This window comes from Falco naumanni, chromosome 9, assembly GCF_017639655.2.
Source record: "Falco naumanni isolate bFalNau1 chromosome 9, bFalNau1.pat, whole genome shotgun sequence".
In the NCBI taxonomy this organism is placed as follows: Eukaryota; Metazoa; Chordata; class Aves; order Falconiformes; family Falconidae; genus Falco; species Falco naumanni.
The window spans coordinates 47,568,240-47,581,893 of NC_054062.1; the positions used below are offsets into that span (position 1 = coordinate 47,568,240).

The window sequence follows — 13,654 nt, forward strand, 5'->3', positions numbered from 1 at the left end:
TACATAAAAAATCCATTTATTTGATTTACAAAGTTCATTATCTCTTGATGGTGGGACGTCGAGTGAACTTCTTGTCATTTGTATTTAGGACAAACATAAATGAGAGCTTTGTGAGGTCCTTCTAAGCTCTGTAGCCCAGGAAGAAGATACAATAACTGACACCCAGGGTATATGGAGAGCCAGGTGGTAGAAATCAGGATTTTTTGATATCTTCATATCTAAGAAGGATCTGGAGATCCTTTTCCTGAGGGTGATTGACCTGCTCACACTTCCGTAGCAACTCTTTTTTTTCCCTGAACTTATTATATTGTGTGCTTTTTATTTTCCAGAGGGTGTGCAGTTACTATGTCTGATTGATAAGGCTGCTGATGCCTGTCGCTACTTACAAACTTATGGTGAGTGGAATCGTGCAGCATGGCTTGCAAAGGTATGTCACCTCTCACATTTCAGTCTGCTAACATAAATGACCTGCTTAGTTTATGTAGGTATGAAGGCTGATGAGAGTGCTATAGTTCTCAAAACTTAAAAAACTGAAACACCAATTTGAAATAGTATCATCGGTTCTTACCATGTGTTGAGCTGTAACAAGCCAATCCATTCAGTAGGTGTTGGCAGCTGGTTCTTCGGCCTTTTAACTACAGAGGTCTACCCTGGCTGTCCAGATTTACAGGACTGGAACCTAAAAATTATTGGAATACTCAATTATCTAATTTTTGAGCAGTGGTTTGTGAAGTTGCATATAGCTGTGGCAGTACAGAGTTCATAAGAAACTGCAAAAAACCACTCCTGGAAGTGGAGAAGCAATTAGACAGTGACTTTGTGCTGAGCTCCAGGTAGTGTGTGAGCTGATTTTAAGGTTAGTACCAACCACATAAATCTGCATCAACTTCTCTTTTGGTATGCAGATGTAATTACAGTAAAGGAACCTAGACATAGCATTCATTCTCCGAATTATAATGGACAGGAGTCAGTAAGAATGACCTTTCACTGCCTCTAAGAAAAGTTTCTGTTAAATTTCCTGCAGAAAGTATGGAAAAAGGCCTGCTCAAATTTTCTAAATGAGTGACTCTCACTCTTAAGAAGAATAAGATGATTTTTTCATTATTTTTTTTTGTCCTTAAGTCTTCAGTAAAGCATAAAAATTTCTAACTGCTTGATACTTGGGGTTTTAGAAAAGCCTTGTGGTAAAAATAATGTTAATCACATCTAAACGTGGAGTGATCTGAGTGGAGTATAAGCGTACTTTTTATGAAAAAACTGGTAATTTCAGATGCTTTTACTTCTGCTTAAAGTCTTTCACTGAAAAAAATGAAACAGAAGCAGAACGCTCTGTTTAACTGGCAGCTGAGAATTCATAATGGGCTTTCCCATCTCTTAAAGGTTCGTTTGAACTCAGAGGAGTGTGCTGATGTGTTAAAGCGCTGGGTAGATCACCTTTGCTCTCCACAAGTCAACCAGAAGTCCAGAGCCATTCTTGTCCTCTTGTCACTTGGATGCTTTACAAAAGTTGCAGAGATGTTGCACAGGTAAAGATGAAACTGCGCAATCTGTATTTTTTCACGCCCAGAATTGTTACGTAAGGATTTGTGACTAGAAGTCAAAGGGGAAGGAGGGAGTCTGCAGTTTTGACGTTTGTTTCTATTTTAGAATGTTTTTCTTTAACCTCAGCACTGCATCGTTTGTGTATGCTGGAACTGATGTTTTTGGTGAAATTTCAGGAGATACACCGGCATTTAAATCTACTGCTGGCTTTAAGATTTCTAGCCCACATTGACCAAGCAGTAACAATTTATAATAGCTATGATTATTTTGCAGGAAGTTGAGCCTTGATCTTTCAAAAACTTTGCATCAAATGTCAGTTCCTTGAGTGCAAGGAGAAAGGGGAGATGTAAAAAAAAAAAAAAAGCTTGGGGAAAGGGAAGTGCCAGACTAACAGGTGCAAGAGGAGCACGATGCAGTACAAGGGACCAGAGTAACAGTATGACCTGTTCCTACATCCTGCCTGGGAGCGGGGCAGCAGCATCCCTGCCCGAGGAACGCACTTAGCACCATCGTGATGTAGTGAATACTCAAGGGCTGTGAAACGTGGAGGAGCAGAGCGCAAGGTAGAGCAGCATGTGCTGTAGGTGTGGATATGTGCCGTAGTGGCAGCTAAACAGCCGGACTGTTTAACCTTGGTGATGATCGGAAGCCTTGTTCAGCCCTCAGGGCAGAAGAGATTTGCCTCTCCAGGTCTAGGTGCAAAGTTTTAAAAGCCTGTATGCAAGTCTTCTGATGCAATGTCCTGGAATACTTTGTTTTGCATCCTAACGCATTATTCCTTCTTTTCCTCATTTAACAGCATGAGGTACTTTGATAGAGCGGCTTTATTTGTTGAAGCTTGTCTGAAGTACGGGGCGTTTGAAATGAATGATGATACAAATATCCTTTTTCTGAAATCCTGTTTCTGCACCTCTGTGCTCGTAAACAGTGAGTATGCGTGAGCCAGTGTTAGGTGAACTGGTCTGCACAGGAATAGGTGTTCCTAGTATTTATTTTCCAGGTAGTGTAGTTTGAAGGAAGTATGAGGAAACAAGCGGAAGGAAGACGTTTGCATAAATCCGTAACATTACCTCCTCCTGATGCTCTGTGAGGCCTGTGGCACTAGAAACCAAACTAAAAGTGAAAAAAATAATCATAGGAGAGAAAAGAGCGGATGATAAAATGTTCTTTGCAGAACTTGAAATCATTACTGCAGCCTGTATAGTGGTTCAGTTATCTTTTAAACTCTGTATCTCAGGAAAAATAATCCCTTCATTGAACCCCTCTACAGATCAACATACTGTTTTAGCAGTTGAGGTTCTTTAGGAAGGAGTCAGTTCTGAGACAGTGACAACAAAGAAAATTAAAGTTCAAGATCAGATGGGCTGAAAATGTAGTATTTTAATAGTATCTAAATATTGCTCACTGCAGTCTGCACATCTAACATAGTGTTCTGGAAACTCTCAACAGTTGTTCTGACTTCTGTATTATGTGCAGTAAAAAATAATGCATATGTAAATAATACCTGATTGTATTTTATGGAGTCATCACTGATGTCAGCTTGTAAATAAAAAAGGCTACTAATAAGTCACGTAGATAACTCCAAATCTAATTTAACGAACAAATTTTGTAGTATGAGCTTACAATTTCTTAACTTCTTTTGCAAGTTACGACATGGTATTATGGTAGGTACTTAAGTGTATCTGAAACCTATCTGTTTTATTTATAGCACTCTGCATATTGTCTAATAAATGATAATATGCATCAATAGTAGAATTTAAAGCAATTTTTTGTCTATATTTGTGCTGAAAAATACTGGGTTAGCACAATTGGCAGCAATGTTCAGCATTTTCAGCTTGGGAGAGCTAAAGTGCATGAAGAAAAAAAAAAGAAAAGGATTAATATTTTTTTCATTTTGCTATTTATTTTGTGTTTTCCTTAATGCTTCATTTACATAAATTGATCCATGCTGTATATGCAGATTATGCCAGAAGCTTGAAGCTCCTGGGCTTTAAACAGGGAGCTATTCTTTTTGCCTCAAAAGCAGGAGAAGCTGGTAAAGACTTACTGACTGAGCTCAAACAGCCTAAAGAGGAAGTGATACAAGAGTAAGAACTCTGCATTTATGAGGAGATTTGGGTTCTTTATCAGACTGAGATTCCACTGTGTGAAAATACTTTTTTTCTCTTGAATCACTGTACTAGCTGATATGTGTGATCTGAGCAAATATTGTTAAATGTGTGTGGAGGCAAGATTAAGAACTGGTTTATGTTTATTTTTATGTTAAAATTGTCCTCACTTTCACAAGAGGAGAAAGAAACCTATGGTAAAATTATACAAGAATATTTCCAACTTTTTCAACCATAGCAGAAACCGAACTTAAAAACATGCTGAAAGACTTCTGTACCTGTGTAAAAGTCTAGTCCATTTACTTCAAAAAATCAAATTTTTATAGTTCTTCACTACTGTTGTAATTATATGTATAAATGGTTCAGTCTGTACTATAAAAATATAAATATATTTAAAGAATAAATATAGATCAGAAAACACATGGGTCTTTCCTGGAACATTGTGTTTTCTCAATCCAATTTTCCTGTTTAAAATTACTGTTTAAATCAGTTCGCTGTATTGTCATTTTCGTAACTGTCTCGAATGGAATCTTTAACAGCTTTACTTATGAAAGTTCTCTAACATTCCAAAAATCCATGAAACGACCTGCTTTTCAATTAAGGTATTGTTATATTCTGTTATTCTGAAGTGTGCACTCCCTGCACGCCTCAGGGAATAAATTCTGCCTTGTGCTGACTGGTTCATGGCATCAAAGGATGGGACAAGACCCTACCTCAACAGCAGCAAGGTAGGCTCCTGTGTAATATTCAGGAGATCGCTAATTCTGTCTCCACAGTTACTGTTTTGTTTGTTATTTGAATGTGGGATTAACGATAGGTAAAAAAAGCATTTTTTCAAAGCCAAAATGCTGGCTTTTTAATTAGATACTTTTTATGCTAACACATCTTATGGTCCAGATACTTAAGGATGCCACCAATTGAATCTGTTCTCATTTTTGTGCCAGTATTTCAGTATTTTAAGTACTTGTTTTCATCACTGCTTTTTATGTCAGATGTGTCTTTTCTACTTACTACTGATTGACTGAGAAATTTTACAGCTGAGGAGTAGATGCTGATGTTAAACTGCCCTTGCAAATTGAAGACCATGGCACGTTAAAATTAGTCTTGGCTAAGAAATAGAACTATTACCAAGTTGTTGGGGCTACTGAAGCTTGGTATGCAGTAGTGAAAAGAACCAGGTCATGGAAGAGGTCTCTTGTTTGAAAGTAATTAATGGCTTGTCTACTTAACGTGCGTTGGATTCTCCTTAGGTTTGAGTATTTGTGGATACATACTCTTCACACCTTCCTAGAGGAGCACCAGCTTCTGGACATTTCTTAACTCCATAAACCTCCTAGCTTCTATGATGGCATTTTCAATAACTTTGGAAAGGTTAGGCTTTTCAGTAATGATATTTTTTATACAAATTGAAAATGGGAGTTTCATCACTAAATAGAAAACTGTTATAACTGCAGTGTATCCTATTCTTTCTTGGCACATCTTAAATACACCATAAAATACTTTCTGTTTAGTGTTACAAACAACACTTACATAGTTACATTAGCTTGGGAAAAAAGTGTACAATTAAATTTGCCTTAAGTATTAACCGGTGAGCAACATAGTTGAGCAAAATTAACTGCCATTAACGAAGGCCTAAATTCTGGCTCACACTGACTGCTACAACACTCCTCAATTCCTGCTCGTTTGTGGTAGCCATACTCATGGGCAAGGTTACTGCAGAGTTGGCATAAGCACGCACCAGCTTGTTCTTTGACAGATGGCGTAGAATTGTCAGTGGGTGTCTGGGATAAAATCTGCTTTGATACACACTTGGATTTATAAATGTGATGTCTTTAAACGAAACACATTGCAAAGGCCTTTTAATACTGAATGTTTCTATAAACTGTGAAGTGTGAATGTTGCAGAATACTGTATGGCATTCCCAAGTGAAACCTTTATGATGAAAATAGAGTGTAAAAGTGATTGAAGAGTTTATTTAGATAATAATGCAGTCACAGTACAATAATAAAAACAAACTTTTAAAATCTCTGTGTGTCTGGATTCAATATAAAACTGTCATCGGTTGCACTGGGATTGAATGCTGATTGTGTAGTTAAAAACAGTTGTTTTGCCTTCTGGACCAGAACAATGCTCACGGCTGGGTTTAGTGGAGGAAGTGATTATCCTCCGTACATCCTAGTCACATTTTCCATGTCAGTACTGATGAGACATTGGGTTTGAGCAGTAGCTTTACTAACACACATAACATTTGTACGGGTTAAATTAGAGCAGGACGTTGTCTGTGCTTTCTGATTTTTAAATGCAGGAAAATAGGTGATGAAAGAAAAATGTTTCCCTTCTGTTTTGGTGCTGTCCTGCAACCAATAATGCAAGACTTCCTTGCTTCTCAGCTGACACCGGTGAGCATTGCACATCTTGCTTTTGTCTAGGAGGCAGGTCCACTTACATCGGTGCAGGTAATCAGCTTCTCAAAAATAGGAAATGTATTCAGCCATGCTGAGATAGAAGTCAGTGAAGTCTTGTTTTTCTCCTTCCTAGTTCACGTAGCTTTCCTCTTGGCTCCTAGGATGCTTTTGTCGCTTTGACTTAGAAGCTGTCTAAAAAAAATACAGGTAACTGATCGCTACCTGGCTTGTACAGAATGAAATGTGAGAAGATCCTCACTTTTAGGTTTGAAGGGCAAGCCTGAGAGTTTGGAATGTAAACAGAATTGAATAAATTTTCTGAAGTTCCCGGTTTTAACTCCTTTAAATCCCTTTGAGAATTCCTTCTTGGAACCACTGTGAACAGTCCCAAGTAGCAGCAGCAGTTTATAATCCATGTTTTCCTGGGTTTGCATTTTTGAAGTTTCTGTCAACAGTAGAGTCTTAATTCTGGAACCTGTCCTTGGCCATTGGCAATGAAGAAACGGCAGAGGAGTTGGGTTTGCGAGCCAATGTATTGAGAGTCTTTATTCATTTGTCTTTGAGCAATGGAACGTGATGCTTGATTATCAGAGCAGATGATTCAGTAGCTATTTTAAGATTGTTTGCAAAAGGCCAGAACCTTTGTCCATAAATAAGGAGGGTTTTGCACATTTGGGTTGTCTAGATGAAGAACTTCTATATTGAGAACATCTTAAAGCATAACTAGCGATGGTTACTCCTTTCATTGCGTTACGTGAATCATTTTGGACTTGTATGACCAACATAAAACCGTGCATATGACTGGATCTATAGGGATGCATAAGTTGTCTCCATTTCAGTGAAGCATTCTGCAATTTGTACGTCTGTGTGGAGCTCATCCAGTCCTGCAGACATTTTCTTTCTGGATCTCTGTGCTCATACTCAACTAGTGGTTTTACAACCTGAGAGGAGCTTATGATAAATATTATCATGGGATTCCTGTACTTAATTTTAAATTAAAACAGGGTTATTTTTTTTTAATTTCTGATTTGATTCTTTCAGTTTTACGATAATGGATTTACTTGTTCTAGCAGTAAATAAAAAGTCTAGAAAATAGTCTGGCAGCTTAGTTTTAATATAAGCAAGCCCTAATATGAGTTTTAATTGGAGCATGGCATGCCTCACAATAAAGGCAGTCTCTGTAAATTAATCATTAAGTGTCTCTAAAATTGTCTAACTTGGACCTGTTTCTGAAGTACTTCTCCAAAAATTTAGTTCTATATATGTATATTATATCTATGTGTCTGTATATATATATACACATACGCATATATTTTATTCGGGGGAATAATTATGGAAAATGACAAAATTATTTTATTGCAGTGTAACAATGATTACTGCTATATTGTGAATTATTTATAATTTACTTTCATTAAAATGCAAACAGTCTGCCAATTTAAAGACTTTGCAGCCAGATAGGGGCATATATGATACATAAGGAAACCTGCTTCGGAACGTTGATGCGTTTGAGTGTCTGAGTCAATAATCTAAGAGATGATGCTTCTCAGCAGTTGACCCTAGAGGCAGAAAACAAGGACCATCACAGATTCTTTAATGGGAAATGGGTTTGGATTGGGTGATCACTGGCTGCCCAGAGCTGCTCAACTAAAAATCAAATTGCTGGTGAACAGTAGAATAACAGCAGCTTGGGAAAGAGTAAGGGCTTTTTGCCTTTTTTTTTTTTTTTTTTTTTTAAATAATTATTTTACTTACTACTTTCTCAGAAGAATTCAGCACAACTTCAATATTAACGTGAGCCTGGTAAGAGAATTCATTAATGAGGTCAAGCTAAAAGTGTTTATCCATACTAGTATTTAGTACTTTTGAATTAGGAATTCTTGATAGTAAATAAACTTGATAGTTAAGTGTTCTACTTAAACACTGAAGATAGGAGCCACAGCCGTGATAGTTTCCAGGTATCTCATCTGCTTCTGCTGGGAGGTGGCAGTGTTAAGCAAAATTAAAAAGGAAAGGGCTGAGATTAGAATGTGTTGGCACGTAATGTGGTTTCTTTCACGTGACTCATCTTACTGGTTGGTTTGTACAAGGACTAGTGAAAAACTGGCACCTAAAAATTCAATTTTACATCAGAAAAATCAGGAGAAAACCAAATTGGCTGAAATTGGTTGCGTGAAGGCCTTAATCCTGCACAATTTTTCACACACTGAGCTGTTAGTCAGAGGAGAGGACATCGTGGTGATTTGCTGCGCAGAGGCGATCCTGTGGGAAGAACTGTCCCTGCCTCCTGGTTCGGGAAAGGCAGGTGGAAACAGATACCAAAGCTCATCATAAATTTCCAAGAAAAATGAGAAAAACTTACAGAAATTGGGAAGGAAGGAGAACTTGACAATTCTTAAATTGAACTGGAGGGGAAAAGTCCTTTTTCTTCGTGTTGGGGGAAAGAGTGTTTAAAAGGCTTCTGTTAAAATGTGGGAATGGGAGAACAGCAAAACAAACGCGGGCTAGATGCTGATGATGTATTGGCAGATACTCAAGGCATAAACATTTTGCTTAAGAGTGGCAGCTTTAATACAGATTTATTCTTAAAGGCATTCAGTAGAACTATGTTCTTACCTCTCCAAAGGCGGTAGTACTAAAAAAAATTAAATAGCAAAGTCAGTATATGTTCATTTTCCAAGGTAATTTAGATTCTTTGCCAACTTCATACCCGCTTGCATGAGTTGCTGGCAATGTTGTATGTTGCTTTGTGTAGGTGGGAATTTCATAGCAATAGTAAGTTACCCCCCAGGCAAAATGGATTTTGTCCGCACCTGTGGATCCAAAGGAAGGAGGGGGACCTTGATAAAATCTGAAATTAGTTGGGTTTTTTTTTGAAGCAGACTGGTGAATTTGAACACAGTGAAGATTTTTTTCTACGGAACATGTACAGACTTTCTATGTGGACTTAAAAGCCGGCTTCCCTGTGGATGGGCAGCTGTCAGCCGATACAATTAAACTTTGCTGTCCACGTGCAAAGTACTGGCCTTCCCTATTGTATTTTTCTCCCTTGTTGAAAAGTCAAAGTCTACCTTTCAAAAAACGTCTGGCTTTTGTCAAGTGTTTATTATGTGTAGTGAGTTAAGACATCCTACGAAAGTATGTGCTGACAACTGAAATGGAAGTCGCTAGTTTCCCTCTTGCAAATTTTAGTAACAAAGGGAGCCTGGAGTTGCACAGGTACAGTCCAGAGTCAACTACCAGGCGGCTTTCACCCTCCTGGAACAGAGAACATTGATCTTTTCAGAGTTCGCTGTTATTTTGCTGTCTCCTCAGTCCATCTGAAGAAATGAAGTTGTAATGGGTTGGGTGTGGAACAAACCACACAACTAAAATGTGAAATGCTGAAAGGGGTAAAACACAACATCTGGGCTTAGGTTGTAGGTACACCTTGTGGATGAGGTACCTCATCCATCTGATTCCATCTGCTTTGGCAGAATAATAATAGAAAACGTGCAAATATAGCTGAACTAAAGCATCTAGATTTTTTTAATACTATTTTTTGAAAATTCTAGAATTTTTGTGTCTAACTTGCTGTTAACTTGTTTGTCTTAAGATGTAAATGGCTCTTCAGCTTGGACATAACAGTTGTGGAAGAAAAGGAAAAACGTGCATAGTCAGAGGAGGGAACCAACTAACATCTTTAAAACGCAATTGCAGAAGGTAAGTGATGCCCCCTGCTCCACGCCTGCTGGAGGAAGGGAAGTTTAAGTTGAATTTCAGTCTTGAAAATCTGAGATTAGCAAATACACGACTTTAGGTTCATTTCCATGGTATTCATTGAAACTGTTGGTCCCCTTCCGTAGGTAGAACTTCCCCCTCCACCTTCCTATTTCCTCCTCCTTCCCTGTCAGTGCAGCAGCAGCAGGAGGATGGCGGGTGGTCGGCGGGGCCTGTAACCGCCTGCGTTAGGGAGCAGCTCATGAGCAGGGCAGGGATGCTGTGGGGTTGTCTGTTAGATCCCAAACTCAGCAGGTGGTAAAGGAAAGGACATTTAAACACTTCTTCAGGGTGACTTTATTGGCCCAACGTAATGGTTTTCTTTCTGGGAGTTAGGTCCATAAATTGAAAATACTTTTTTCCCATGTCATTGTCACCACTACTTCATTTAGCAAATACCGGCTGTAGTTCGGTGTGGTTCCCACTGACAAACTCTCATTTCAGTGACTGCTTTCCAGAGGGTTATTGAATGGTGGCATTATATATTGTTCAAACCAGATGTCAACAGGTGTGTTGTGGTGGTTTTTTTTTTTTTAAAAAAAAAAAAAGGCAGGGTTTTGTCATTACTTTCCACCCTAGGGTAGCAGGAGATAATGGAGTTATATTACACTTGTCTGGCTCCTGTTTCACTTGCTGTAATTAATAAAAAGCTATAGGCCACAACTTTCAGTTGCAAAAAGAAGGTCATCTTTGTGGGGTTTTTTTTGTGAATGGTCATTTTTTCCAAATACATGTTTCATAGCCATGACCCTAGTGAGTCAATCTATCATTGCTGAGGCACCTGCTTTTTGAATCCAGCTGTAGACTCATGAATAATTATGTATTTTGGTGACCCTTTGAAAATGTTTTTTTCCAGTGGTGTTTGTGAATGAAAATTTACCGTAGCTTACAAGCAGTCACAGATCTTGACAAAAAAAAAAAAAAAGTACAAAATGCATAGCATATGTCTTCACGGGTCACAGTTCCTTGGTCGTATACCACATAATGTTGATAAACCCCTCTTGGTGAAGCTGCTAGCCTTTCACAGCGATGCTCCCTCGTTGCTGGTGGTTGCTCACGGATACAAAGGCAAAGGTTACCGTGTTTCTGCATATCTGTCTTCTCCAAGTGTATTTTTCAGTTACTGTCTTCGAGGTTGTTCCAGTATGCTGGGCTGTCAGGAAGGCTTTTAGATTCTCCTCTTCCTCCTGGTGTGGCATCTGAAATGGCTGTCTGGACAGAAGGTGGGAGAAGTCTCTCCAGCAGGTAGGTTGGTTCTCTCGGAGGGTCTGTGAAATGCGGTCACTGTGTTACCCAGCAGCCAGGACGAGTTTTTGAACATATTTTCACAGTGAAGTGCAATATAACACTAACACTTGCAGGTTTGGAGGCAAATTACTTAAATAGAAATAAAATACAGGCTCATTTCAGAACATTTCCAAATACTCAGGGTATTCTACTACCGAGACATATACTTGTTTTTTAATGTGCCACATAACAGTGATTGTCAAGTATCGGTGTCCTCACTTTCAAAGTTTCTCCATCTGCCACTTAGACACATCTCTTTTTACCTTTCTGTTTTCTGTCTCTAGCAATGCTTTAAGCAGTAAATTAATCTGGTGTTTCACGTTACTTGCAGAACTAGTGTCTAGTCTATATCCAAGCTTTGTCAGCAAGCTTTGGTGAGGCTTTCGATATAATTCATCTTCTCTGGGCTCTGTATCTCTTGTCTGGATTTACTGTGTAATTGTCTCCTCTTGCCTCAGCCCTAGCATTATCTTGCGCGACGGAAAACTAACAAGATTGCTGCTGCAGGAGTCGTTTTCCGAGACCACAGCTTTGATCACATCACCGTGCTCTTGAACTCCTTATTCACCATGTCAAGAAGTTGGTCTTATCTTCCAGCCTCAGCTCGCAGGACTCCCCCTCTGAACACTTGTTTTGATTTTTGTGGGCTTTGATGTTTTCTTATGTTTGGTAGAAAGCTGGGTGGGTTTTTTTCTTTCTTTCTTTTCCCATTTTTTTTTACAAAGATGCTGTTTATCAGATGGACAGCGCAGGATGAAGTTACAGACAGATGAATGGCAGCAAAATGACCCTGGAAATACGCCGTTCTGTCATAGCTCTGCCTCTGGGCCACCCTTCCGTTTTTCCTTGCTTTCCTACTATTAAGCCAGGATACAGAAGCACAGAAACGGCAGCAGAAAATGAAACAAAGCAACCACCTCCTTAAGCCAAGGTGGAGCTATGGCACGGTGCTACGACAATAAAAGCTCCAGGCTGTGCTGGGGAAATGGAGGGGAAGAGGAGGAGGAGATCCAAACCTGGCTCTGCCCAAGAGCACCGCTGGCTGCTTTGTCTTTCTCCCACCTCGGCTTGCTCTGGTTCTGCTGAGGAAGCTGCTTTGCCATTATCACGGTGTGCAAGTTTGTACATGTAATACGGGATGGTTCAGGACTCGTAACCTCCAGCTATAAACTACAAGACTTCTTAAAGCACGTTGACTTACTCCATCAGTCAAATCCCCCACTGTCCCTTGCACAGTAGATTTGCAAGTTTTCATAAAACTCATAATCTGGGCTGAAAAAAACCTATTTTAATCCTTCTTTTTTTGTTGTCAGAATGGATTTTATTCAGTCTTCTTGATCAATTATCTTCTGTGGCTCCTAGATGAACTTCTTCCTTGTGTACTACGTGGTTTGGTAACCAGGCACCTTTCTGTTGCAGAAGAAAATGGCCCTGGGAACAAGAGGGCACGTATTAAAGCAATGGACCTAATGTTTGGAGAACAACTGGAGAACTTTGGGAGTAGAAAATATGGTTTATTAAGTAACAAGTTATTTCTCCACTTTAACAGAATTCCATTTGCCTGAGAAAAAAAGCCATTTCCTATTCATTTCTGGGTGATAAGGGCATCCTGGGCACTGGTACACAGCTACAAACACAGCAGCTTTATACTCCTTTTTACACAGGATTTCCACGCCTCATCCTGCCAGAGGAAGTATCTCTGAAACCAGGAGTTACGCATGTCGAGAGTTGTATGAACGTAAGTTCGTATTTTAAGAATTATTGGGTCTTTCTTCATAATCAGACACACCCTCACAACTTCTGAATTGTTTTTGGCCTTTGCTTATGGAAAACAAAATCAGAAAGTCTTTTCTTGGCTTCTCAGGATGGCAAGGCAGGGTTTTTTAATTCGAGAGGTCAGTGGCTTCTGACGCTTCCCTTGCTACGTATCTGTTGCTCCGCTCCCGGTTTGGGGTGAGGACAAGCCGAGCTGAGCCGTGCTGTTAGCACATGGGTTTGGCTGGAGAGAGGAGGCTTGGCAGAACCGCCCTGGCTGGAAGGGTTTCAACCTAAAGCCAAAGCCACGTGCTGAAGGAAGGTTTCTCTGAGCATCCACATCTCCACGGAGCAAGAACACGCCGTTGTTACTCTGCAGTTTCTCCTGAACAAGTTGAGATAAGCCAGTTCTCTTGAATATAAATAATATTAATTAGTCTTTTTCCCTTGCCTGATAGGAAAATTCCCCTAAATAATTCCCCTAAGTGTCTTTTCTGCTCGGCTCTTAATTCTTTGAATAATCTGGCATATCTCCACAGCACTTTGTGTGTGTATGCATGTTGTATGTCATAAACGGGCTATACGTAACGTCCTTTTCAGGAATAAAGGAGCATGCACTGGCCATCCTCTCAGCTAGGAGCTGGTCACATGGGCACAGGGCTAAGTCACTCCCCGGTGAGCTGGGGCAGTAAATGTCATGTCCTCGTGCCCGTCTTCGCTTCCTTCGCACCCACGCTCCTCTGCACGGTCCCGCTCACGTGGCGCTGGTGCTTGTGTGGCAGCGTCATGAGAGAGGTCCAG

General features: G+C 39.7%; 1 protein-coding gene across 2 annotated transcripts in view; it reads left to right on the top strand.

Moving 5' to 3' along the window:
• The window catches only part of WDR11 (WD repeat domain 11), a 46,052-nt gene extending 40,376 nt beyond the window's left edge, over positions 1–5,676 (top strand). For both annotated transcript variants that reach the window (XM_040606562.1, XM_040606563.1), the window contains exons 26-29: positions 330–427; positions 1,381–1,526; positions 2,342–2,421; positions 3,476–5,676. In XM_040606562.1, the coding sequence (XP_040462496.1) occupies positions 330–427; positions 1,381–1,526; positions 2,342–2,421; positions 3,476–3,633 (482 nt within the window). In that variant the 3' untranslated portion in view covers positions 3,634–5,676. The remainder of the gene's footprint in view (positions 1–329; positions 428–1,380; positions 1,527–2,341; positions 2,422–3,475) is intronic.
• Positions 5,677–13,654: the final 7,978 nt, after the last annotated feature.